Below are 27,376 nucleotides of genomic sequence, written 5' to 3'. Positions count from 1 at the left end.
TACACCTCCTTGCCTGGACCTCAGTTCCCAGACTGGAGCATCCTGACCACCATCCCACCCAGTCCCAGGGCTGGGCACTCTCCTGAGCTGAGGTGTGAGTGGCAGCATCCTCTGTCTGGAGGTTTGTCACAGCTGGGCCTCTGATGTGCCAAGGACAGCTGGCAAAGCCGTGCTGAGCTTCGTCCCCTGGGGAGCGTGGGCACCAGTGTTGTTCAGTCACAGGCTGTCCTGAGCAGAGTTTTGTGCCTCCCTGCTTTGCCCTCCTGCTGCAATGTTTGATGAATCACAGACACGCTCCTCTCTGGGCATCAGCAGAGAGATACAAGCACAGGGGAATCTGTCTGAGGCCCCACATGAACATCCCTCTGCATCAGTTCCTCCCTGCTGCCAGGGCACAGGTCAGGACAGAAATACCAGCAGTGGCTCCCCTGGGGTTTAGCTTGGAAGTCACCAGCCATCACACTGGGACTCCCAAACAGCCCCAGCTCAACCACTGAATGTCATTTTTACTTTTACTTGCATTTCCTGAGCATTGCACAAGCTGCTGTGCTCTCCATCCTCTCAGCCCAGAGCCAGGGCTCACAGCACAAGTGTCTCAACTGTCCCCCGTTTCCATACCCAAATATTCCAGGGAAGTTGGGCTTTTGTTGTGACTGAGAACAACTGAGAGGAGAGGGACAGACTGCCCAAGCAAAGTTACTGTCTTTTCAGCTTTGAGAATGAGCTTGAAAATGTTTGGCTGCAGGGGTAGTGCCTGCATGACTGTCACTGCTCCAAAAGAGTCCTTCTAGGTTCTTGCTGAGCAAGAACAGGAGAGTCATTGATGAAGACGGGCTTCGGGGACCCATGTGCCTCCTGACCATTGCGGGAGGAGATCTGTGGGCCATCATCACCTCTGGGGCCATCTGGAGTTTAAAGGGCACCTTGACCACCTTAGGGTTCACTTCTGCGGGGTCACAGCCCAGGACTTACCCTGATTGGCAGCTCTGTCATGGCCTCTGCGCTGTGGGACCAGCCTGGCCCAGGCAGGGCCTGGGGAAAAGAGCAGCTGGGAGATCTTGGGGTGAAGAAATGGGCACTGGGGTGCATCATGGGACCTATTAGAGAGCCATTTTGACTAGAAACTGCCTGTGGCAAAGCAGGATGGGAATGTCTCTGTCAGCAGGATTATTCCACAGGGACCACGGGCTCTAGCAGCCCCACAGCCTGACCCCAAACCTGTTGTCCCTGAGACAAACCCCTTCCCCACCGCCATGTCTTTGTTCTCTGCTGCCCCTGATCAAACTCAGGAAGATTTCCGGATGCCTGGGCAGACACAAACCAGATCCCGGTCAAAGTCCACTGAGACTTTTAATGAGAACAAATATGATGCACAGTGTAAAAATAGGAAAAAAATGGAGGAAACTCTGGGCTGTTTCTGCTGCCCATGGGCAAAGGGAGACGGTTCCCCGGTGCTTACGGCTCTCCCAGCTGCACAGACCTCTCCTCCCTCCCGGCTGCACCCACCTGCACAGCAGGGATGGGCTCTCCTGGCCGGGGGCTCAGGGATTGCTGTGCACCCACCTCTGTCACAGCCTTTGTGTCCTCACAAGGATGTGCCAGAGAGATCTCTTCAGCATCATCATAGCCCATGCTCCCCGGGGACAGGGATGAGGTGTCTCCTTCAGCTCCAGGGACCCCGGCACTTCTCTGCGAGCACAGGCTTCCCCCTGCAAGCAGCAATGCAGGACATTGCAGTTCACCCCATGGGGTCTGTGCACCACCTTCCTCCCTGCTCCTCACCACATTCAGCTCCTTCCTCCACCCTCCAGTCCCTCCATGGGAAACTCCTGGGGCAGGATTCCCCTTCCCAAGAGGTTTAGGTCTCAGTACAGCAGCAACTAGGGTGTGAGCAGGGATGGCATCCCAGGAACCAGCAACGCTGAATTTCCCTCTTACCTCTGGGTGCATCCCTGGGTCCTGCTCCCTCCTCTGGCACCCTGGGCGTTTCCCAAGCTCCCTGTCCAGGGCCATCGTCCTCCTCAGGGTGAGAAACCTCCCTGGCATCATCATAGCCCTCTGCTGGGTCATCCCCATGCAGAACAAGAACATCTGAAAAGAGAGGGGAGCTGGTGACAGTGAGAAGATACATCCTGCAGAGCAGAGGATGGGAGGCACTGGTGTTGGCAGCAACACAGGAGACCCTCATGTCCTCCCCATCTGACAGTGACACTCAGTGACACCTCTGTCCATCATTTGTCTGCAGGCAGATCAGCCCCTTCCTGCTTCATTACCTGGTGCTGATCCCAGACCATCCTCCTCCTCACGGTACCCAGGGTAGGGCTGCAGCTGGGTCAGGGACTGCTCTGAAGAGGAGCCTGGAGAGATGTGCAGCGGGTGTTATGGAGCGAGCCCACTGACCTGGTTCGTGGCCAGCACTGCTGGGGAAGGGGGACCCACAGAGCTGGGGCTGCATGGGGAGGAGGGCTGGGAATTCATCCTGTTCCCCTGGGACAAGCTCTGTCTCAAAGGTGCTCCCAGAGCTGCCCCAGGACAGCTCATCCCTCACTGGTCAAGTGGGGTGCAGGGGCAGGAAGAGAGGGGCTGCCCAGCTGCGATCAGCAAAGCTGGTTGGGAGGCAGCTCCTCTCCCGGGCCCAGGACCTGGGTGCTCTCCCCACAGACCACACAGCCCCAGCACTGCAGGGACCACGGGCTGGGGGCTTCAGAGGGTCAGCCCTGGGGTGGGCCAGGGGAAAGGGTCCTGCAGATGTGCCCACACCCACCTGAGCGACCAAACCTCGCCTGCTTCTCCTGCACTGGGCTGTAACCAATCTCCTCATACACGGCCTCAGGGAAGAGCTCCTGGGCTGTCCTGGAGCCTGGGGACAGAGGCAGGGCTGGAACAGGGACAGGCAGAGAGGCTATGGGACCCCGCTGTGCTCCCCCAGACCTGTTCCTTGGCCCAGCCCAGGACTGCTCCAACAGCACAGCCCCACTGTGCTGTCCAGGAACAGCTGTCACATCCCCAGTGAGGGCCACATCACTGTGGACATGATCTGGAGCAGCATCACACCCTTGGAGACAGCGCCCAAGCCCCTCTGGCCCCTGGGTCATCCCCCCTTGTCTGACCCCAGAGCAGCTCACATGTTTCCTCTCCACCTGGAGCTGACCCCTGTCTGCCCCATGAGTCCATAGTAGGGCCCCAGCCTTACCAAGGGCAGGCAGGGCTGGGCAGAGGGTCAGCCTGGGGCCTGACACCGTGGAGATGGGCCCTGCTGCTCTGTGTTCCTCCTGTCTTCTTGTTTGCCCCAGGGCACCCTCCAGCACTACCCAGAGCACTGCCAGCCTTGGCCACCTCCACCAGGATAACATCTCCTCCAGGATAACATCTCCCCAGGACAACATCTCCCACAGGATAACATCTCCTCCACGATAACATCTCCCACAGGATAACATCTCCCAAAGGATAGCATTTCCCCCAGGATAACATGTTCCCTGGTCCTGCTCTGCCATTTCTCTCCTTGCCCCATCTCTTGCTCCCACCACCTCTGGGCTCTCTCCACCCCTTGCTGCTGGTGCCCTATGGCCAGACAGTCAATGAGGTGCGTGGCACAGGTGGCAGCACACAGTCTCATCCCCTCAGCTCTGCTTGTGCCCCTTACTGACCCCCCGCAGCACCCACAGCCCTTCCAGGAGGCATCACTGGCACCTCTGTGGAAGGACCCACCTCTGCGCCCAGCCCTGGCTCTGAGCACTTGCCCGGCCAGCAGGGCCAGGAGCAGGCAGAGAAGGGCCCCCAGGATGATGCAGATGATGACGGGCACTGAGATCCTCCCATTGACAGCCGGACGGCCCCGGGTGGGATCTGCATGGGCAAGAACATGGAAGAACAGCACCAGCCTTGGGAGAGGTGGAGGCAGCACCAGTCCTGACCCCCATCACACAAGGCAGCAGGGAGTGGAGGGCACTGGGGGGGAGTGATGGAGAAGCTTCCACCCTGCTGAGTGAATTACAGCCCTCCTCAACCCCCACACAAACACCCCAGTGCCTCCTCCTGGGAGTTTCACACTCCAGCAAGGAGCCCCTTCCACCCAACTGTGGGTCAGAGTCTGGCCCTGGATACCCAGCCCTGGGGGGAGGACAAGTTACCTGCTTGGGGTGGGGATGCTGCTGTCCTGGGTGCAGCTGCAGAGGAGGAAAAGGAGATCCGGGCTGAGAGGGTGGGAGTGCACGTACCAGGGAGCCTCCCCTCCACACACCCGTGTGTGTCTGTAGGTGTTCCTGACACATCCCAGCCAAATTGCCCCTCCTGTAGTGCTAGAAAGGGACCCAGGACAGGGCCCGTGGCCTCTGCTCTGGGTGGCAGGCAGGGTGGCACAGGCAGCCCAGGGGATGGCCCTGGAGCTGCAGGGCCCCACGGGCAGTGGCCCAAGGACATCCAGTTCCACCGAGGCTGCTCCCTGCGTGGCACCAGCCTGCTGCACCCCACAGGAACATTCCTGCTCTCGGGAGCTCAGGGGCTGTGCCAGGACCAAGCGGGTGAAAGGCCTTCCCCAGCTCCCTGCCAATACCCGAGCAAGGGGTCCCAGCCCCAGCTCACCCGAGCAGCGCACGGCAGCATCTTCCTTATGCCGGCAAGCACGTCCGTCCCCAGGCCGGGCCCAGCAGTCCTGCAGAGACGACTCCGTCCCCCGGCACTCCACCCGCTCCAGCCAGATGGGGCCTTGCCCCACCCCAAAAGCAGCCTCACGCAGGGCAGACACCGCGGGGCCACAGCCCAGCTGCCTGCACGCCACCTGGGCATCCCGCATGTCCCAGGAGTCATCGCACACTGTCCCCCAGGAGCCGTGATGCCAGAGCTCCACTCTGCCCGAGCACCCGTCCTCGCCTCCCACGGCACGGATCTTCTCCCTGTCTGGAGAAGGCAAAGAGCTGCCATGCCACTCAGACAGCAGAGCCCTGCCAGGCAAGAGGAGCACACAGAGGAGCAGCTCCCTACCTGTGCAGCTGGTGGAGTTGAGGCACGGGGCCAAAGGCTCTGGGGGCATTTCTGGGCGTCTCCCTGAAGAAGGAAACACTGTGGTGAAGGGGCTGGCTCGGGGGATTGTGCAGAAGAGAGCGGGGCTGAGCTCTGCTCGTGCCTGTGTGTGCCATCTTGGTCACAGAGCAGCAGGGGGTGTCCATGGAGGGGAGGCTCCTCTGAACCCCATCTGGTCTCTGCTGAGACCTCACTTGGAGATGTCACTGCCTCCCCCAGGCACTGCTGGGTGGCAAGTGCTGCTGGACGTGTGGGGCTCTGAGAGCTGTGGTCACGTTTGTGCCACCAGCAGCAGAAGAGTCTGACATGGAAATGAAAACCCCTCCAAGCTCTTTCTCTGCATTTGGCTGTGCCCAGAGGGGAGCAGAAGCTGGGGTGACACCGGTCCCAGTGGCTCAGAATTACCATTGCAGGTGATGTGGGTCTCATCTCGCAGGTCATCGCATGACTGTGGGTCCCAGGGAGCAGAGGGACACTGCCAAAAAGAGATGTTTTTCTCCCCACACTGCACATAATCCAGCCAGGCAGGGCCAGACACGCTGCCATAGGGCAGGACTGTTTCCAGGGATCCTCCGTCCCCACAGCCCAGCTCCTTGCATGCCAGCGACACCGTGTCAGGAGTCATCGCGTTGGAGCAAACACTCCCCCACGTCCCGTTGTAGAAAACCTGCAGGCGCCCGGAGCAGCCGTCACTGTTCTCCAGCCTCAGGGCCATGAACTCTGGGAGGAAAGGCAGCAAGAGGAACAGGCTGGTCTGGGGCTGTGGGAGGCAGGACGCCTCTGCACTCCCCAGGCCCCCAGGCAGGCAGGGCAGGGCCAGCAAGTCCCCCTTGCAGCCAGGGCAGAGAGAAGTCCCTGGTGGACACACTCCCCTGCTCTCCCCACTCACCCTGGGGGACAGCTGAGCTCCCCGGGGACCCCAGTGGGACTGAGGGCACCCGTGCATGGGTCTCCATAGGCCGGGCTCAGGCAGGGGCTCAGCCAGGGACAGCCTTGGCCATGCCCGGCTTTCCCTGCATCCCAGCCTCTCCAAGAGCCAGGATCCCAGCACATCTCCCAGCACAGACCTGAGCAGATGACGCCCGCGTCCTCTTTGTGCCCGCAGTCGTGCTGCCCCCAGGGCCCGGCAGCGCAGTCCCAGAGAGCAGCTTCGGACCCAGAGCAGTTCACACCGTCCAGCCAGATGTGCCCGGAGCCTTCCCCAAACCGAGCGGAGCCGGCCGCCTCCACCGGCCCTCCGCAGCCCAGCTGGTGGCAAACGACGGCGGCATCAGACAGGTCCCAGCCATCGTCACAGACGGTCCCCCAGCTGCCCTGGTAGTAGATCTCCACTCTCCCTGCGCAGCGCCCGGACCCGTTCACCAGCCGGACCCACCGGCTCCCTGCAGTGGGGAGAAACCCCAGGTGCTGTCAGGGGGTGGTTGCCCCCCACCCCATCATCTCGGGGCTCGTGCAGCTCCGCTCACCCCAGCAAATGACTCCCACGTCCTCCACAACCCCTCCCAACAGCAAACTCCCGGGCAGGGAGGTGTTGCAGAGGGTCAGGCTGGCCTCGTGCCCTGCGCACCGGACCCCTCGCAGCCCCACGGGGCCCGTCCCTCGCTCAGGCTTTGGGGGGTTGTAGGCTTTTTCTGCCTCTCCACACCGCAGCTGCCGGCACACCACGCTGGCCTCCTGCACATCCCACTGGTTGTCCAGGACTCTGCCCCACGTCCCACGCTGGAAGATCTCCACTCGCCCGTCGCACCGGCTCCCTCCGCCCACCAGCCGCAGGGACGCAGAGTCGGCTGGGCCTGGGGACAGCAGAGGAGCCACAGCCATCAGCGGCACCGGGCAGCACGGCAGCCTCCAGGGAGGAGGGCAAGGGGGGATTGTCCGACCAGGCAGGACAAGATTGAGCCCTGTGCTGACGAGAAGCCAGGGCAAAGCCCAGGCCCTGTCTGCAGCTCACACCCAGGTCTGCTGCTGCTGGGTGGTGGGATGAGGCTCTGCAGGGCTCTCTGTGGGGATGGGATGTGGCTGTCTGCAGCCACAGGGATGGCGCAGAGCCCCACCGACCTGTCCTGGGCTCATGCTATGGAACACAGGCCTGGCAGTGGTGCTGGGGCCTGAGGCGCTGCCCTGGGGACAGGTGTCTGCCTCTGTTCAGACCTCAGCTCTCCCAGAGCAGAGCGGTCAGTCTGAGCAGGGAAAGCCCCCCAGGGATCCTCCAGGGAGAAATTCAGCCTGGTGCTGCCATGGGACCCAGCTTTGGGTGGCCATGTCTCCCACAAAGGGAAGCGGAGCTAATGCACCATTTTCCCAGCACTCACCTGAGCAAATGACAGCAGCGTTGTTCCCGTGGGAGCATGGGGAGGCCCCCAGGGTGGTCACTGGGCACTGTCCCAGGTGGGCTTCAGTCCCGTCACAGTGGAACGAGTCTCTCCAGACAGGGCCAGTGTATCTCCCAAAATGTTCTCCTCCAGGAGTGGATTCAGAAAACCCACAGTGGAGTTGACGACAAAGAACGTGGGCATCCGAGAGATCCCAGCGGGAGGCACAGAGGGTCCCCCAGGTCCCCAGCACCTGGACCTCCACCCTCCCTGCACAGGCTGTGCTGCCGTTCACCAGCCTGAACGCTGTGTACTCTGGGGACAGAGGAGGAGAGAGGGTGGGTTGGTGCTTTTGTAGCCTCGGTAGTCAGCGGAGAGTCCAAAGGGACAGATGCCTTTCTTCTCCTTGTGCATGGTTTTTGTGCTGGAGACGGTGCAATGATCCCTCCTGTCCTACACCCACCCAGCCTGGTCCTTCCTCTGTTCACAGTCCCCTGGCACAGCCCCAGTGTTCAACACCCCACCCTGAGTCCTTACGTGTGCAGCTGACAGCAGCGCTGTTCATCTGGGTGCAGGCCTGGTCCCGGGAGGACCCCGTGGGGCAGGAGGACAGGAGGGACTCATTCCCCACACACTGCAGCTCTCCATCCCACATGGGACCAACCCCTTCTCCAAAGTGACCTCCTCCAGACACAGGCAGGGCCACGCCGCACTGCAGCTCCCTGCAGACCACCTCAGCAGCTTTGGGGCCAAAGTGGGAATCACAAACAGTTTTCCACTGGTCCCCATCACGGATCTCCACATGTCCTGAGCAGCGGCTCTTCCCTCCCACCAGACGGACAAATCCTGGAAAAAAAACCACCACAGAAACTGAGAGTTCCCAGACCCTCTGGCACTTACATGCCCACGTCCCACATCACCTCCAAGCAAGCCGTGGCCAAAGTGCCCATTGCACATCCCAGAGGAAGCTGTTGGGGAAGGGCTGGTGCCAGAAACACATCCAAGACTCCTCCTCCCCTTGTCTACACCACCAGAGCACCCGAGGTGTGTGTCTGCCACACACTCACAGCCACAGGTGCTGCTCACACAAAGGGCTCCCACACAAGCTCCTCTGTGCTGCCCGGCACGGTCCCCCCATCTCCGCAGCCGTGTGAGCAGTTGGGGTCCAGGAGAACTGGCCCAGATGATGACAAAGATGCAGCTGCTCAGCCCCTGCAGAGCTTGGGCCAGGCAGGACCATCATCACCTGGGTGCAAACAGAAATGCACTCTGCTCCCAGGGGTGTTCCTGGGTGTTGGGAGGTTCCTTTTAGGTGGGAGATGTCCCAGAGCACAGATATGGAGCTGTTGTTATCATGGCTGGCGCTCTCCAGAGCCCTCCCCTGCCTGCTCGAGGGGAATGTTCTCATCCAGGGACACCGTGCTCTGCCCAGGGGTGCACAGGTCCCAGGCCAATGGCCAGGCATGGGACAGGAGACCCACATGTCCCCCTGGCCTCACGCTGCCTCAGAGGGTGACAGCAGCACGGACGAGAGTCAGTAAGTGCCGGCAAAGACCCTGTTTCATGGGTCAGTGTGGGGAGCTGTGGGCAGGCAGGAGGGGTTGGGCAGCTGGTCAGTGCTGCCTGCATGGGGTCCTGTCCCCACAGGGCTGTCACAGCTTTCCCCAGGGACCAGTTACACCAGCAATGACAGTCCCAGCTCAGCAGCATGACTGGCCACACTAGGCCCAGATCTACCATGTTTGTTTTTTGCTGAGAGCACCGACATGTCACTTCTTGCATCCCAGGCCCTAAGTTAGGTATTAGGCTGACCCCTTACCTGAACACGTCACTCCAGCATCAAGAACGTGACCACAGTCATGTTCACCCCATCCTGCATGTTTGCAGTCAGACAGGGCAGATTCGGTGCCTTTACAGCCGACGTCATCCATCCAAATGGGGCCAGATCCTGCCCCAAAGTGTCCGTACTGGGGAGCTCCAACAGCAGACCCACAGCCCAGCTGCTTACAAACCACTGCTGCATCGTTCATGTCCCAGTAGTCACCACACACAGTCCCCCACTGTTCATGCTGTTTCACCTCCACTCTCCCAGCACAGCGCCTGCCGCCATCCGCCAGCCTCACCTCCGCAGCACCTTCAAACACTGACACAGGACCAGTCAGATCAGCGTCAAGCCCCAGCACTGTGGGTGTCAGGGTGGGAGCCCCCTCCCCTCCAGACTGTCCCCAATATGGTGCAGAGGTCCTTTGTATCCCCACGGGCTGAGCAAGGCCGGGGTGACCAGCTCCAGCCCTCCTGGGACATTTGTGACCCCAGAGCTTTCAGCACTTCCTTCTACCATAACAGACCCTTCAACCTGACCCTGGCTCAGACCCACCTAGAGCACCCACTCCTCTCAGGCCAGCACCCTAGGAAGAGACCTGTACCCAGGGATTCCCAAGCACTCGCTGCTGTTTCTCCCAGGGTCCCCAGCTGCCATGGACCACAGTCTGCCCTAGGCACGTCCCACATCATGTGAATTATTTCTGTGGTCAGGGAGAACTTGAGAGCTCTCCCTAAATTGAAAATACAAAGGGGAAGGAAGGACAGCATCATCCAGGCTCAAAGGGAGCTTGGGAGGTGTCTTGACCAACCTCCTGCGCAAAGGAGGGTCAGACCAGATTACTCAGGGCTTTATCCAAACACATCTTGGACACTTTCTGGGACAGAGTGAGTGCACATGCCTGGGAAACAGCTTCCAGTGCTTGACTGTCGTCATGACTGCAAAGTTTCTCCCTTCCTATAGCACCTTTCCAAGTCCAACCATCCAGATTGCTTTTTACTCATCGACTTACACACTGACACAGACCATAATATCCTAACTTGGACACTCTAATATTGCAGGGGATGATGATGAATGTCTTCCTGACTTCCAGGTAACAGACCATCAATGTTCTCCCCGCAACCAACAATCCTGTCCTTTCCTCACAGAAAGCAAAGAGGGCGGACAGGCACAATGTACCCTGGGTAAACCCCATCACCTTCTCTTTCAGACACCCAGAAATGGGGTCCCAGTGGACATGCTCTGGGGCACAGCCTTGAGTTCCCCTGCTCACCCATTGGCCATTTTTGTAAAGTGCACACACTGCGTGAGAGCTGCCAGTGGTCAGGGAGTCCCCCCATGTCCATGAGCTTTCAGAGATGGTGGAGAGTGGCCTCCCTGTGACATGGTCCTGCTGTCTCAGCTCCTGGGATGCTGCCCCTCCTGTCCCATAGACTGGTCAGGACTGTGTTAGTTCCAGTGACCCCTGACTTGATCCCCATCCACTGCTGGTTGTTCTCCTCCAGATTCCTACCTTGAGGCAGAGTGGCCTGGGAGAACATGCTGGTGAAGATGGAGGACAAGAGGACACAGAGACTCTCACCTCTTTCTCTTATTAAATTCATCAGCGGCGACACAGTGTCTTTGTTTCTCCTTTAACTGTTCCTGAAGTAGGAACAGCTCATTATGTGGCTCTTGAATATCCTTACAGGTCTAGACTGAGTTTTGTTCTGGACTGTTGCTGTGCTTGGAGGCTGCTGTCCTTGAAGACCAGATGAACTAACTTCTGCCACCCTGCCTTGGCAGTTTATTCCATCCGTGTCACAGCTCTGTCTGCAACACTGACAGCTCCAGCTCCCCCAGTCAGGTCCCTGGCTGAGGCCATTGCCTCACATCTGGGCTGAACCACCCCAGCTGTGGCACCAGGAAACCTCTGACCTGCCACAAGGAAGCCTGGTACCAAGTGTCCAAGAGCCCATGTGAGCAAAGGATTTGCTTCAGAGCAGAAGCATGACATGGCCAAAAGATTGCTGAATGTCTTTCTAGCCCAAGGACTACAAACACAGAATAAAATGCCTAAATTCTTTCAGCTGGAGATATTCTTCCCTCTAGCTTGGAGAATTTAGATCTTTGCTGGTGTCCTGTCTAATGATGGGTCAAGAAAAGATGACTGTCATGCGCAAATTCTAATATGAAAAATACTACTACAGGAAGGAACTGTCTCTGTAGAGGTAAGAGAAGAAACATCACTGATTACTTCACACTGTTTCATGGGATGCTCCCCTGGAGCCCCAGGAACACCACAAGGGAGCCCAGAGCAGACAGAGAAAGTGCCACCTTGGGCTGCTCCTGTGCTGCTGAGCTGGGCTGGGCTCCTGGGACAGAGGGAGCTCGCGGCAAGCGGCAGCGCTGCAGAGAGACAGCTCTGCCCAGGAGCAGCTCCTCTGCAAAGCGCAGCAGGGCTGAGGGCTCTGCCTGCAGCACCGAGGGGATGGAGCCAGGCAGAGAAAGTTTATAGACAGTCTGGGGTGGGAGGACAAAGCTCTCGCTCACTTGGAGAAAAATCTTCACAGCCCTTTGCAAGGTAAGTCTCTGGCTCCAGGGCAATGCAGCTGCAGTTCCTGGAAAGATCTCCTAAGCTGGTACCTCTTAGAGTTTATGACACTTTTCAGGAGGACTCTCTCAGTATCTCTAATATTGAGAAGAACGTGCTTAAGAGAAGGGCTTCCCTGCTGCATCATCAGCGGGACAGGATATGATGGCTGCCTTCTCCCAGGGATGGTTGTAGAGATGGTGAGCACCCAGGGGTGCCCAGGGCTGTCCTGCAGAGCAGGGTCCCTGCACCCCAGGGCTGTGCCAGGGCAGGGACTCTGTTGCTTGCCAGGGTCAGCACTCAGCCTGCCCGGGGAGATCCCCACGGTGCTGTAGGGAGAAGCTGTTGGGGGAATGAGCAATATCTGATAGGGCAGGGTCCTGCTGTGGAGAGGGTGCTGTGTGGGTCAGGGATGCTCACAGCTCTAGATCACCCCCAGCATTTTGGCAAGCAGATGCCTCAAGGACAAGATCAATGCAAGGATTACCAGAAAGATGAGGAGCTTTCCTGCACCTGTCTTTTTAGTTTCCTATCCCAAGGGGTAGGGGGGGGTGCAGGAAAGGATAAAATGAAAATGAGCCCTCATGCTTATAAAAGTCACTGAGACTCCTGAACTGCAGCTTCGAGTGATCAGTACATCTGCCAGAATGTTCATAACATCCCTTCACCACCCCTCTGCCTGTGGACAGCATCTGCAACACCTTTGCTGGACCCATCAGCCTTAATCTGACTTGTCCTGTTTTCCAACCTGCAAACAGGAAGATGCCCCCAGGCAGTGCCCTGCAAACAGGCAGGTTTCTGTAGGGCCAGGGTGAGGGCACAGAGGGTGGAATGGGGTCCGTGAGCACTGAAAGGGAAAAGACATCAATAGGGAAACACTTCTCAGCAGGAGAATCTCCAGACAGCAGGGAAATGACCAGAAATGAGGGGAAACTAAACCTGGAATTGTTATGGGAGGGAGAACAGAGAAAACTCAGTATGATCCCCTGCAGTGCAGATCCCTCCTGTGAGCAGCCCCCTCGCCTCCTCTCCCACCCAGCAAAGCCTCTGCCCTCAGGGCCGGGGGCTCCAAGGCATGAACCAGCTCCTGTGCAGCCAGAGCTCCAGTTCCCTCTGCAGAGCACAGGGGCTGAGAGCAGCTGCCCGGCAATGCTGGTGTGTGGGAGGTGGCTGCACAGCTGGGGAAGGGTGACGCTGTCTGAGTGCCCGGCTGCCTCTGCCCTGGCCTCTCTCACACCCACCCTCACCGCAGTTTCCTTCTTGCTCCACTGCTCTGGGTCACTGTTGCTGTGACCTGGTTCTTGCTGTCAGCCTCTGGGGATGGGAGTTTCAGCTGCAGAGTCACAGCCTGATCTTGTGGGTCCTTTCCTGCAGGTGTGTCCATGGGAACACCTGTCCCAGCTTTCCTCTGACATGTGGGGTGTGGGCAATGCAGTCTGTGGGGCTGGGGAATGAGCTGAGTCTCCCTTAATCAAATGCCATCATTAGGACATTTGCTATCTCCTTGAGGTTTCCATCCAAGCTGTGAGCTCCCGACCAGGACGCAAACCTGTGCTCCAGCATCTTAGTGTTATCTTAAGCCCCATGGAGAGACACAGAGATGCTACAACAGCGAAAATGCTGTTGGGTTTGTGAAATGAGCCATGTGTGTCCTGGGCTAAACGTGGGGTGCTGAGACCTTAGGAAAGGGTGAGACATGTCGTGGTCTGATGTGGATCCCTCTGCTCTCAGCAGTGCCTGGTGGCTTTTCAGGGTAACATGGCAGTGTGATCAGCCTCCATCTCAGAAAGGTGCCAGCCCAGGGCAGCTGGAGCAAGACAGAGGGACAGACCAGGTCCCCTTAATCTGCACTGACCCACAGACATGGAGCAGAAATGCTGAGGGTTTGTGAGACAGAAGAACATTCTCCAGGGCAATTGCAGGAAGCTGTAAAAACCCCAAAATCTCAAACTGCCTTGTGTAATCCTGGTTCCTTATCACTGGGAGAGCAGATGCTGACTGGCCCTCCTGCAGCAGGAATGGTTCCATCTGACACAGCTGAACCCCAGGTCTGGCCCCTGCCCCCGTTCCCATGACCCCTGCTGCAGAGCAGGGCTGACTCCTGGGCAGCCAGTGGGCACAGGTCCTGCTCCTCACGGCACCTCCAGCCAGCACCACCCAGGGCTCAGACACGGAGCTGAAGGAAGGTCTGGAAAAGGACAAGGGGGTGTGGAGCAGGGGGAGGGTGCATAAGCAATGGCTTTGATTTTGCTCAGAGAAGTCTCCCCTAACTTGCCACTGTGTTTTGCTCCTGTGACAGTGCTCCATACCCATCGGCAGCAAATGTCCAGGAGCAGCTCCATCACCCAGTTCCTCCTCCTGCCCTTCGCAGACACGCAGGAGCTGCAGCTCTTGCACTTCTGGCTCTTCCTGGGCATCTACCTGGCTGCCCTCCTGGGCAACGGCCTCATCATCACCACCATAGCCTGTGACCAGCACCTCCACACCCCCATGTACTTCTTCCTGCTCAACCTCTCCCTCCTCGACCTGGGCTGCATCTCCACCACTCTCCCCAAATCCATGGGCAACTCCCTCTGGAACACCAGGGCCATCTCCTTTTTGGGATGTGCTGCACAGCTCTTTATGTTTCCATTTTTCATTTCAGCAGAGTATTATCTCCTCACCATCATGTCCTATGACCGCTTTGTTGCCATCTGCAAACCCCTGCACTACGGGACCCTCCTGGGCAGCAGAGCTTGTGTCCACATGGCAGCAGCTGCCTGGGCCACTGGGTTTCTCTATGCTCTGCTGCACACGGCCAACACATTTTCACTGCCACTGTGCAAGGGCAATGCTGTGGGTCAGTTCTTCTGTGAAATCCCCCAGATCCTCAAGCTTTCCTGCTCAAACTCCTACCTCAGGGAAGCTTGGCTTCTTGTGATTGGCGTCTTTTCAGCTTTTATCTGTTTTATTTTCATTCTTTTCTCCTATGTGCAGATCTTCAGGGCTGTGCTGAGGATCCCCTCTGAGCAGGGACGGCACAAAGCCTTTTCCACCTGCCTCCCTCACCTGGCCGTGGTCTGTCTGTTCATCAGCACTGCCATGTTTGCCTACCTGAAACCCCCCTCCATCTCATCCCCACGGCTGGACCTGGTGGTGTCTGTTCTGTACTCGGTGGTGCCTCCAGCAGTGAACCCCCTCATCTACAGCATGAGGAACCAGGAGCTCCAGGATTCAGTGTGGAAATTGATAACTGCACTTTTACAATAAGAAACAGCAACAAACTCTCACCCTCTGCATAGCAGTTATAGTGTAACTCATTATATTCTCAGGGTTTCTTGTTTTTGTTGTGGTTGCGTTTTGTGATAATGTTGTCATTTGTTTCCTAATTCACTGTCTGCCTTTTTTTCTGACCAAGTGTCTATGGAAATGAGGAGCCCTTTTCTCTACTTTTTTAAAAAAAGAATAAAAGGCCCTGCAGTGTTTCGTTTTGTTTTATTTTTCCCCTGAGATCTTCTTTTAAGGCCTTTTTGGAGCTGCAGGGACAGTTTCTGTCTGTATTGGTGGAGGGGAACAGAGTCCCAGCCTGGCAGCACTGCCAGGGAGCAGCAGCCCTTGGTCTTCCAGAGCTGTTCTCGTTCCACTCCCACACTCTCCTTCTCATCCCTTGTGTTGGTGCAAGGCCTGAGTGCTCTGGCAGCTTGGTCACCGTCCTGCTGTGTGTCAGTCCTGTGAGCGCAGGCAGGGACAGGCAATGGGCACTGCTGTGACAGAGCTGGCCTCAGAACAGCCTTTCCAGAAAGAACGGTCATCTCCTCAGGGCAGTGCATGATGGTTTATATCTTCTTGCAAAGTTTCTCTGAAGCATATGCCTACAAAAGTGGCCCACAGATGAAACACCACTGTGCAGCTGAACAGTGTGTGTGTGCAGGGCTGGGCACACAGCAGTGTCCTCTCACAGCCAGGCCTCCTGCCAGAGACCTGCAGGACCAGCAGAGCAGGGTCTGGGCTGTGCCCGTGTGCACTGGACACCCCTTCGGAAGGAGCCTCAGGTCAATCATCATGGGCTGGCCCCTCACAACCACCATTTCCTGCACTGGCCTCTCACACACAGAGGTTGTTCTTCCCTCCATGGATGGACACTGAATGAGTAGTTCAGCAGTTCGTGTTTGCTTTGTACAGATGAGATGTGAGCATGCACGTCATGTACTTGAGGTGACATGAACCCGAATGATCACAAACACCATCAACTATTCCTTAGTGTTCCATGAAGGCCTGTGGGACAGACAAGATCTTGAGGTCACTTGGTGTTGGAAGCAACATCCCATTGTTAACTGCCTCAATGCAGCACTGGGATGTGCTTCCTTCAAGCGAGCTCCTTGTGTCCATTCTTCCTGCCACGGCACAAGTCAGATGAGTGCAGAGCAGGGTGACACACCACAGGGCTCAGGTGTCTTCTGCCCTTTGGGAGTGGCAACAGGAGGCCAGAGGGACTCTGTGACACCTGGCTCTGTGTGTAAAAGGGACAGACTCTGTCTCTGAGCATCCCTGGGTGCATAAGGAGTCCATGAGGCCAGCTCAGATGTTGACACCTGACAGAACCCTGACATTTCTGTGTTTGACTACAGGAACAAACCCCATTTGACCAGTGAGATTCATCTCAGCTGCCTTGGACAGACTCATTGCACGTGTTCTTGTCTGCTACGTCACCCTTCCCATGATTCCGGATTGTGCTCTCAAAAGTGCCATAGAAACCAGAATGGTTCTGGGGTCCTTAGAAAACGCAGACCTCAAACCCATCTTCAAGAAGAGCAGGAATAGGAACTGGGACAGTTACAGGCTGGACACCCTACCTCCCTCCCTGGGAAGGGAATGGGACATGTCCTCCTACACCCATTTCCTGGAATGTGAAGGCAAAGGAAGGGATTGCGGAACCCAAATGGACAGGGGAAAGAAAGGCATGTTGTGTACAGGGTGCTTGCAAGGCCTCAGCCATGGTGTCCTTCTGGGCAGAGTGGTGCCGATGGGGCTCAAGAAGTGGATGCTGGGTGGGATGCTGAACCATTAAGCCCAAATATCATGAGTGGTACAAAGTCCTCCATGCAACCAGTTGTGAGTGTCATCTCTCAGTGACCAGCACTTGGGCCAACACTGTTGAACATCTTTATTCTCCCCCTCTAAGATGTAACAGAGTGCACTTTCATTGCGTTTGAGGATGGTACAAACCTGGGTGGAGGCCTTGAGCAACCTCACTTGGTTGACCCTGCCCTGAGCAGGAGGGTGAGACAAGATGACTGAGACAAGGGCTCTCTTCAAACCTGAGTTATTCTCTGATTTGAAAAAATTTTTGCCTTGGAGAGGTTTCTGGAGAGAGAACAGGTAGAAGAAGAATAGTAGAAAAAAAAGAAAGTCAAAAGAGGAGATACAGAAGGTGTTAACAGAAATACAGCAGTTCCAGAGAAGAGTGCTTTTCATGCACATTGTTAGTAGGAAATATATTTGAGGAATTTGAACAAAGTGAGGAAGCCAGATGGGTGTCTACAGCCTGCAGGGAAAGAGGGGCAGGTGTAGGACTGCGTAGAACATGCTTCAGTCTTGGTCAGGTCCTGGCTAAGGAGGGGGATGGATCGGTGTGGTATTATGAAGTCAGTTGTGTCTCAGAAACTCATAATCCAGTCAGAAGCGTGTGGCTGTGAAGGGGACAGTGAGATCAGTTCTGTCTCTGGAGGTGACAGGCCAGCAGCAGGGACATGGCTGGGAAAGAATCTCTGCCAAGGTAGCCACAGGCCCTACCCAGGAAGAGGCCTTGGAGACAGGTTGTCACGTCCATCCCACCTGAGAACACGACGGGACAGCAGCAGGAACATGGTTGTGCCTGTCAGAGAAGCTGAAAGGCCAACAGCAGTCACGGGATTTAGAAGATCGTGGTGAAGTTACTTCTCTCTGGTCATGTAAAAAACCACAAGAAGCCTAACAGGTTGGGTTCCCTGCATGAAGGGCAGTTTCTTAGATGGTCGTGCTCTCCTTGGAAGTGGGAAGAAGCAGGGAAGAGTCAGAAAGTGCAACTTGGAAGGTGAGGACTGGATATCAGGAGGAAGCAATGTGACTGGAAGGGCAGGGCTGTGGTGCAAGAGGTCACGCAGAGGGAGCTGGATCAGCCCATGGCTTTGTGTTCCAAAGAACAGCCAGTGAGGGTGCAGACACATCAGTGAAGGTCCAGAAATGCTGGGGTGAGAGCAGGTGGGGAAGCGAGATGGGTGTCTACAGCCTGCAGGGAAAGAGGGGCAGGGATAGGACCGTGTAGAACAGCCTGTGATGGAGATGGCAAAGGGCGCTGGCAAGGCTGGAAGGGACCAACAGAACCCAGGTCTCTGTCCCCTTGGCCATGGCAGTTGTCTGTGCCACTGAGGCCTAGGAGAAGACATGTTGTCCTCATGGCACTGGGGCCTCGTTCCCTCCTTGCAGCCCCATGGGGAAGCTGGAAGTTGTTGTACCAGTGTTGTCCTTCCCTCAGCCTTGCACACCCACATCCCACGGTCCCAGGAAGAGCCCTGAGCCGTGTGTGAGGGACAGGATCCCCCTTCCCATTGCCTGGAGGTCATGGCTTCTCCTTTCTGCTTCAGAAAGCAAGCCAGGGGGTTTGTCACCATCAGAGCTGAAGAAAGGACTAAAAGGAGACCTCATGGTGGCTACAGCTTCCTCACAAGGGGAGAAGGGAAGGTACTGATGCTCCTCTTTAGTTACCAATGACAGAACCCAAGGGAATGGAAGATGCCAGGGAAAGTTTAGATTGGAGATGAGGAAAAGGTTCTTCACGTAGAGGGTGCTGGACACTGGAACAGGCTCTCCAGGGAGGTGTCATGGCCCCAGGCCTGACAGTGCTGAAGAAGAGACTGGACAACGTCCTCAGATACATGGTGTGAACTTTGGGGTTGTCCTGTGCAGGGACAGGAGTTGGATTCAATGATACTTGTGGGTCCCTTCTAACTCAGGACATTCTAGGATTCTATGAAATACCGGTTCGAAATTCCATATTTTCATTGTACAGATGAGTTGTAAACATACACATCATGTGCATGTCCATTGTGTGCATGTGGTGAGATGAACCCAAGAGAGCACAAATGCTATCAGCTGTTCCTTGGGGTGCCATAAAGGTCAGTGGGATAGAGATAGTGTTCAGGGGTCAATTCCAACCTGAGTTATTGTATGATTCCATGAATCTTTGCCTTGGAGAGCTCTTTGAAGATAGAATAGACACAGGAAGAAGGAAAAAAAAAAGGCAGAAGCAGAGATATAAAATGCACCAGTGTTAATACAGCAGCTCCTCTGAGGAACATTTCTCCACTCAAACCCTTCATAGGAAATCTATTAGATAAATTTGATGAAAGCAGCTTAGTTTTATCTGCTCACACACTGGACCACAAGGAGGGTGATGGCTGGGTACGATGCCATGTGCTCAGCTGTGTCTCAGGACTCATAGTCCAGTAGGAAGCCAATGGCTGTGGAGGGGACTGTGAGGTCACTTGTGCCTCTGCAGGAGACAGGCCAAAAGCAGGAACATGGCTGGGAAAGGGACTCGGAGGTCACACATACGAGACAAGCAATCGGGCCCAATCAACATGATTTATGAAAGGCAAGTCCCGCTTGACCAGCCTGATCTCCTTCTATGTCAAGGTGACCGGCTTAGCAGATGAGGGAAAGTCTGTTGTGGGGGAGTGAATCCGCCACACAGGCTGTGGATGTTGTGTACTTGGACTTGAGTAAAGCCTTTGACACTGTATGCCACAGCATCTCCTGGAGAAGCTGCAGCCCATGGCCTGGATGGTGTATCTGCGATGGATAAAGAACTGGCTGGAGGGCTGGGCCCACAGAGTTGTGGTGAACGGAGCCAAATCCAGTTGCGGCCGGTCATGAGTGGTGTTCCCCAGGGCTCAGTATTTGGGCCAGTTTAATCTCTTTATCAATGATCTGGATGAGGGCATCGAGCGCACCCTCAGTATGTTTGCAGATGACACCAGGTTGGGTGGGAGTGTTGATCTGCTGGAGGGTAGGAAGGCTCTACAGACCGATATGGAGCTGCTGGTTCATTGGGCTGAGGTCAATTGTCTGAGGTGTAACAAGGCCAAGTGCCATGGGCTGCCCTTGGGTCATAACAACCCCATGCAAGACTACAGGCTTGAGGAAGTGTGGCTGGAAAGCTGCCTGGTGGAAAAAGACCTGGGGGTGTTGATCGACAGTGACTGAACACGAGCCAGCATGTGCCTAGGTGGCCAAAAATGCCAATGGACTCTTGGCTTGTATCAGGAATAGTGTAATAGGCACAACCGGGGCAGTGATCATCCCCTTGTACTCAGCGCTGGTGAGGCCAGAAGTTGAATCCTCGGTTCAGTTTTGGGCCCCTCACTTTCGGAAAGACCCTGAGGTGCTGGAGTGAGTGCAGAGGAGGGCGACAAGGCTGTTGAGAGCCTGGAGCACAAGTCTTCTGAGGAGCAGCTGAGGGACCTGGGGGTGTTTAGCCTGGAGAACAGGAGGCTGAGGGGAGACCTTTCCCTCTCTACAACTATCTGAAAAGAGGTTGTAGCATGAAGAGTGTTGGTGTTCTTCTGAGTAGCAAGTGATAGGATGAGAGGAAATGGCCTCAGGTTGTGCCAGAGAAGTTTCAGAATTGGTATTAGGAAGCATTTTTTCATGGAAAAGGTTGTGAAGCAGTGGAACAGGCTGCCCAGGGAGTGCTCGAGTCACCATTCTCTGTTCCATAGCAGAGCTTCTAGGAGGATCTGTTTCATGTTCTTCCCAGGCACAGGTAAGACGCTGACAGGTCAGTAGTTTTCAGGGTCCTCCTTTCTAGAGTAGAGGACAGAAACACTGCCACCCTCAAAGGGTAGTGCTGTGGTACAAGAAATCATCCAGAGGGAGCGTGAGATCAGTCCACCACCTTGTGTTTCGAGGAACAGAGCATGAGAGTGGAGACACATCAGTCAATGTATGGAAATACCAGGGTGAGAGCAAGGGGAGGAAGCGAGTTGGGTGTCTACAGCCTGCAGGGAAAGAGAAGCAGCTGTGGGACAGTGTAGGACAACCTGTGGTGGAGATGGCAAAGGGCACTGGCAAGGCTGGATGTCACCAAGGGAACCCAAGTCTAGGAAGAGACCTGTCCCCAAGGATCCCCAAGCACAGGCTGCTGCTTCTCCCAGGGCCCCCAGCTCCAATGGACCACAGTCCGCCCTGGGCACCTCCCACATCATCATCTCAGGCCTTTGTGTATCCGCTGTGGAGCAACATGTTGATCCCAGGGAGCCCTCCCAGCCCATGGCCCCTCTTTGTCCTTGGGCGTCAGCCCAGCCCTGCCCTTCTCTGTGATCCCCAGGAACGTCACATCTCTGCCAGCCTGTGGGAACAGATGCCCCAGTTCCCTTGTCTCCACAAGCACCAACTGTCCCCTCCTCAGGCTGGAGCTCACCCCGGTGTTCACCACCCCACCCCGAGTCCTTACGTGTGCAGCTGACAGCAGCGCTGTTCATCTGGGTGCAGGCCTGGTCCTGGGAGGACCCCGTGGGGCAGGAGGACAAGAGGGACTCATTCCCCACACACTGCAGCTCTCCATCCCACATGGGACCAACCCCTTCTCCAAAGTGACCTCCTCCAGACACAGGCAGGGCCACGCCGCACTGCAGCTCCCTGCAGACCACCTCAGCAGCTTTGGGGCCAAAGTGGGAATCACAAACAGTTTTCCACTGGTCCCCATCATGGATCTCCACACGTCCTGAGCAGCGGCTCTTCCCTTCCACCAGACGGAAAAATCCTGGAAAAAAAACCACCAAAACACCTGGGAGTTCCCAGAGCCCTCTGGCAGTTAAATGCCCATGTCCCATATCGCCTCCGGGCAAGCCGTGGCCAAACTGCCTATTGCACATGCCAGAGGAAGCTGTTGGGGAAGGGCTGGTGCCAGAAACACATCCAAGACTCCTCCTCCCCTTGTCTACACCACCAGAGCACTTGAGGTGTGTGTCTGCCACACACTCACAGCCACAGGTGCTGCTCACACAAAGGGCTCCCACACAAGTTCCTCTGTGCTGCCCGGCACGGTCCCCCCAGCACCGCAGCCGTGTGAGCAGTTGGGGTCCAGGAGAACTGGCCCAGATGATGATGAAGCTGCAGCTGCTCAGCCCCTGCAGAGCTTGGGCCAGGCAGGACCATCATCACCTGGGTGCAACCAGAAGAGCACTCTGATCCCAGGGTGTTCCTGGGGTGTTGGAATCTTCCTTTTAGGTGGGAGATATCCCAGAGCACACATATGGAGCAACTGCTATCATGGCTGGTGCCTGTCCAGAGCCCTCCGCTCCCTGCTCAAGGGGGATGTTCTCATCCAGGGACACCGTGCTCTGCCCAGGGGTGCACAGGTCCCAGGCCAATGGCCAGGCAGGCGGCAGGAGACCCGCATGTCCCCCTGGCCTCACGCTGCCTCAGAGGGTGACAGCAGCATGGACGAGAGTCATTAAGTGCTGGCAAAGACCCTGTTTCATGGGTCAGTGTGGGGAGCTGTGGGCAGGCAGGAGGGGTTGGGCAGCTGGTCAGTGCTGTCTACAGGGGGTCCTGTCCCCACAGGGCTGTTACAGCTTTCTCCAGGGACCAGTTACACCAGCAATGACAGTCCCCATTCAACAGCATGATTGGCCACACTCGGCCCAGTTCCAGCATGTTTGTTGCTCCTTATGGCACAGCCAGGTCCCTTCCTGCATCCCAGCCCCAAAGGTGGGAACACGCTGACCCCTTACCTGAACACATCACTCCAGCATCCTCAGCATGATCACAGTTATGTTCACCCCATGCTGTGTGTTTGCAATCAGCCAGGGCAGATTCAGTGCCGTTACAGCCGACATTATCCATCCAAATGGGGCCAGATCCTGCCCCAAAGTGTCCGTACTGAGGAGCTCCAACAGCAGACCCACAGCCCAGCTGCTTACAAACCACTGCTGCATCGTTCATGCTCCAGTAGTCATCACACACAGTCCCCCACTGTCCCTGGTGTTTCACCTCCACTCTCCCAGCACAGCGCCTGCCGCCATCCGCCAGCCTCACCTCCGCAGCACCTTCAAACACCAACACGGGATGAGTCAGGAGAGCGCCGAGCCCCAGTGCTGCAGGTCTGGGGGAACCTCCTGCCTGCACTGAATCAGAGGTACCAGGGTGGGAGCCCCCTCCCCTCCAGGCTGTCCCCAGAGCAATGTGAGGGTCCCTTCTGTCCCCACAGCTGCGCAAGGCTGGGGATGCCCACGTCCAGCACTGCTGGGTCATTCTCCATCCCACCACACAAGGCACCTCTTCCCACCCCAAAGGCCACCTGACCCCCACCCATACCCACCCACACACTGCCCAACCCTGCACTGGGCACCCGCTGCCCCCAGACCAGCACCCCCTGAACAGCCCCGTGTACCCAGGGCTGCAGCTTCCCCTGCAAACCACCTGCCCCAGCACCATCCAAACCTGGCCCAGCCCCAGGGCTTTCCCTGTTCCCACTGAGACCATCCACAGGATCACACATCCCCTCCTCTCCTGGTGTCAGCCCAGCCCCTGCACTGGGCCAGGCCCCCCAGGAAGGACGTCTCCCCACTGCAGAAGTCCCCATCCTCCTCTCTCTGCGGGGCACAAACTGCTCTCGTGGGGTGAGGGCTCCCCTGGAACAAGGGGCGCTAAGCAGCACACAAACCCTCTGGGGCACCCCAGAGGTTGGCAGTGGCCTGGGGATCTCTGGGTGCTGCCATCACGAGTGAGGCCACCACTGGCTCCAGAGGTAGAGTGCTGGGAACAAGGGGGTCCAAAATGGCACCCCAGGACAGGGTGTTTGTGAATCCAGCCAGGCACAGGCTGCCCTGAACTCTGGAGCCCTGGAAAAGGAGATACTCTCTCCCACCCAGATAGGCACAGGGAAGGGCACAGGCTCCATGGATCTGAGCACCTTCTGCCCCTTGTCTCAGCAGCACCTGCAAAGAAACCCCATTCCCAGACAGATCCCCATGACCACACTGGTACCCGCTGGCCCTGGGCAGGGGGACAAGGGAGTCAGCGCTTACCCCTGCACAGCTGTACCCAGAGGAGCAGCCACAGCGTCTGAGGGGACAGGAGTCCCTCTGTGCCCATCCTGAGCCTCCTGCCCTGATGGCGCATCCCTCTGTGCAACACTCCCTGCCGCAGCTCCAGGGACTCGTGGGAACAATGATGACGGGAGGGCAATATATCTCTGCAGATGTCCCCCAGCTACAGGAGGAGCCAATCGAAGCAGCAGCACCTTTTTAGACATTATCGGGAGCTATCTCCCCTCCGACACAGCCCAGTCCTCCAATGAACTTCTCCAGCGCCATTCATGACCATATATGAGGGATGGCTCCGCTGCAGGTGTCACATCACTGTGCTGGTGGAACGTCACAGGACAGGGCTGGTTGTAGTGGGGCAAACAATTTTTTTCTCCTTGAGCCCTGTGGTGGGGACCAGGAGCACCGAGCATGTCCTGTGACAGACTATCCAAGAGCTCGAGGTAGAGAGCGTCCAAACACTCCTGTGCTATAAGACCCATGGGGCTGTGACTGCACCGGGGCTGTGTCAGGAAGGGAAGGAAACGGCCCCTGTGACAGACCCCACAGTGCTGGGAGCAGCAGCTGGGAAAGGGCCTTAGCCCAGGGCAGAGCCCCATCCCAGGAGCGCTGGCTCACCCACCGCTCCCTGGAGAGCCCACGGAAGGTCCCTCGCAGGAGCTGGAGCTGGGACACGTCCCTGTCCTGGCAGCAGACGTGCAGCCCAGGGGCTCAGACGCGTCCCTGCCTGTCAGTGTGTCACCGAGGGGCCGTTATTCCCCACGGGTGGATCAGAGCTGCAGCCTGCAGGTGCACAAACCACAGCCCCCGCGCTCCCCCCGCGGCGCCCGGGCAGGAAGTCTGTGGTTTCCTCCGGGCGCCGTGCCCGGGCACATCCCTGCGGTGCCCCCGAGCCACCCCCACCCCGACGGCTGCAGCCAGGGCTGCAGGGGCTGCTCCTTCGGCCTCGCAGACACGGGGCCGGGCAGCTCCGGTACCTCGTGGGGACCCTGTGACAGCACATGGACGGTCTGCACCGAGCTCCATGGCCATGGGGTGTCACCGGTGACGTGAGCACTGCACCCTCCTACTGCCAGTGCTGGGTGTGCATGGGTTATACTGACAGTGACCTCACACCTCTACTGCCACCGCTGTGTACTCATTGGTTATACTGACAGTGACCTCACACCTCTACTGCCACCACTGTGTGCTCATTGGTTATACTGACAGTGACCTCACACCTCTACTGCCACTGCTGTGTGCTCATTGGTTACACTGACAGTGACCTCATACCTCCTGCTGCCACCGCTGTGTGCGCATTGGTTACACTGACAGTGACCTCACACCCTCGAGTGCCACAGCTGTGTGCTCATTGGTTACACTGACAGTGACCTCACACCTGTACTGCCACCGCTGTGTGCGCATTGGTTACACTGACAGTGACCTCACACCTCTACTGCCACTGCTGTGTGCTCATTGGTTATACTGACAGTGACCTCACACCTCTACTGCCACCGCTGTGTGCTCATTGGTTACACTGACAGTGACCTCACACCTCTACTGCCACCGCTGTGTGCTCATTGGTTACACTGACAGTGACCTCACACCTCTACTGCCACCGCTGTGTGCTCATTGGTTACACTGACAGTGACCTCACACCTCTACCGCCACCGCTGTGTGCTCATTGGTTATACTGACAGTGACCTCACACCTGTACTGCCACCGCTGTGTGCTCATTGGTTACACTGTCACACGTGTGTGTGCACTCTATGGACTTCTGCTGACAATGGCTCCAAAAAGCTGAATTTGGGTGGGGTATAAATATGGTTTTGTGACATCAGGAGCACCCAGACGAGCCATGTGTCTGTTCCTGGCCCATCTACTATTCAGCCACTGGTGATGTCATAATATCTATGTCTGATATGGGCCTGCTCCTGGCCTGTTGGCTATTCAGACACTAATGAACACAAAACCACCTACACAAACTATGGGTCTGCTCCTGGCCTATTTGCTATTCAGACACTAATGACTGCAAAACCACCTACACAAACTATGGGCCTGCTCCTGGCCTGTTGGCTATTCAGACACCATTGACCACGAAACCACCTACACAAACTGTGGGCCTGCTCCTGCCCTATCACTGCTCAGGCAGCAGTGACATTACAAGCACCTACACATGCCATGGGCCTACTCCAGGCCTGTGAGCTACTCAGGGGTGACTGACTCAGACACCTGGTGACCTCCCCAGCACCTGTAAGGACGTGCACCTGGTCCTGGCCCATCAGCCATTCAGCCAGGACTGACATCACAAGTACATCCCAAGCCACGTTTCTCCCTCTTGCCTTCAGCTCCTCAGGCACCAGTGACCTGACCACGTCACATCCACCCACTTGCTGTCTGCTCGCCTGCGAGACACAAAGGCACAAGTGACCTCACAAGCTGTGACACAAACTGTGTGCCTGCGCTGGGCCTGTCAGCTGCTCGGGTGTCAGTGACCTGCAACCACTTACACAATCGCTGAGTCAGCTCCTGGCCTGTGATCTACTGAGACACCAGGGACCTCACCCGCACAACCTATTTGCTCTGTGCACATGTTGGGGGTGACCCCATCTGGCAGCGCCCACCCAATCACTTGCTCAATCCCCAGCAGCGGGATGGGGGAGGGAACTGGAAGGGCAAAACCAAGAAAGAATATCTCATGGGTCAAGATAAAGACAACTTAAGTGGAAAAGTAATCACTCAGAGCAGGAGAGATATATGCTCAGCCTGTCTCTGAGCAAAGGATGTTTTGAAGAACACACCTGCCTCCTCAGTTCTATTGCTGACCATGACGTCATATGGTGTGGAATATCCCTCTGGTCAGTTGGGGTCAGCTCTCCTGGCTTCGTCCCCTCCAGCCTCTTGCCACCTGCAGCCTCCACACTGTTAGGGCAGAGGGAGAAACAGCAAAAGCCTTGAGGCTGTGCCAGTGCTGCTCAGCAACTGCTACCACATGAGTGTTGTCAAAGCTGTTCTGGGCACCATCAGCAGGGGCTGTGAACAAGAAAATTAGCTCCATCCCAGGCAGTACAATCTCCACCCCTTATTCCATACCATGTGCACTCTGCTCAGGTCCTACAGTGTTCAAGACATTTACATCCACCACCACCCCCTTCCCCACCCCAGACATGACACACACAGCACACTGGGTTTGGCTGGTGTGGCTCAGGTGGACCTGGGCAAGTCCCATCACTTCTCCCCTCACTCAGTCAGAGCAGTTTGGAACATTCAATCAGGTTATGAACCTAAGGACAAGGAAACCTATTTATCACCAGCCTGCACCCCACAGTGGCCTTACAGGCAGCTGGGTGACCCCCACAACCAGGGAGGTGCCTCTGTTTGGCACCTCAACATCCAATTTGTGGTTCATGGGTTCATTGGCAACATCTTCTGCTTCACGTTGTCTATTTTGAGATCCTCTTCGGGTCTTTTCCATATTGTCCCCATGCACAAGTTCTTCTGAAGCTGGCATTTTGTCCTGGGTTTCCATGTTCACAGACAGTTTGCCTGTGTTTTGCAGCACCCAGAAGAGCTCAGAGTCTGTCCCAGTAATCCCGCACGGCAT

General features: G+C 56.7%; 2 protein-coding genes across 2 annotated transcripts; one reads left to right on the top strand and one right to left on the bottom strand.

Annotated features, from left to right (window-relative positions):
- Positions 1-1,455: 1,455 nt before the first annotated feature.
- On the bottom strand, positions 1,456-27,376 carry LOC135999707 (scavenger receptor cysteine-rich type 1 protein M130-like). The gene is given in 25 exon segments (XM_065653264.1): positions 1,456-1,709; positions 1,939-2,091; positions 2,274-2,357; positions 2,765-2,860; positions 3,709-3,846; positions 4,131-4,166; positions 4,582-4,896; positions 4,981-5,043; positions 5,425-5,739; positions 6,087-6,401; positions 6,486-6,812; positions 7,332-7,646; positions 7,869-8,177; positions 9,151-9,474; positions 21,198-21,506; positions 22,480-22,828; positions 22,831-22,850; positions 22,888-22,978; positions 22,980-23,104; positions 23,107-23,191; positions 23,194-23,340; positions 23,686-23,743; positions 24,536-24,782; positions 26,024-26,177; positions 27,110-27,376. Coding segments are annotated over 25 exon segments (4,896 nt in total).
- Positions 14,429-14,974, top strand: LOC135999633 (olfactory receptor 14J1-like; the record flags this gene model as incomplete). Its single annotated transcript, XM_065653193.1, has 1 exon — positions 14,429-14,974. A coding segment is annotated over one exon (546 nt), but the record flags the coding sequence as incomplete, so codon positions are not given.

Source organism: Caloenas nicobarica, chromosome 29 (genome assembly GCF_036013445.1).
Source record: "Caloenas nicobarica isolate bCalNic1 chromosome 29, bCalNic1.hap1, whole genome shotgun sequence".
Lineage (NCBI taxonomy): Eukaryota > Metazoa > Chordata > Aves > Columbiformes > Columbidae > Caloenas > Caloenas nicobarica.
This window is presented reverse-complemented; position numbering and strand designations above follow the sequence as displayed.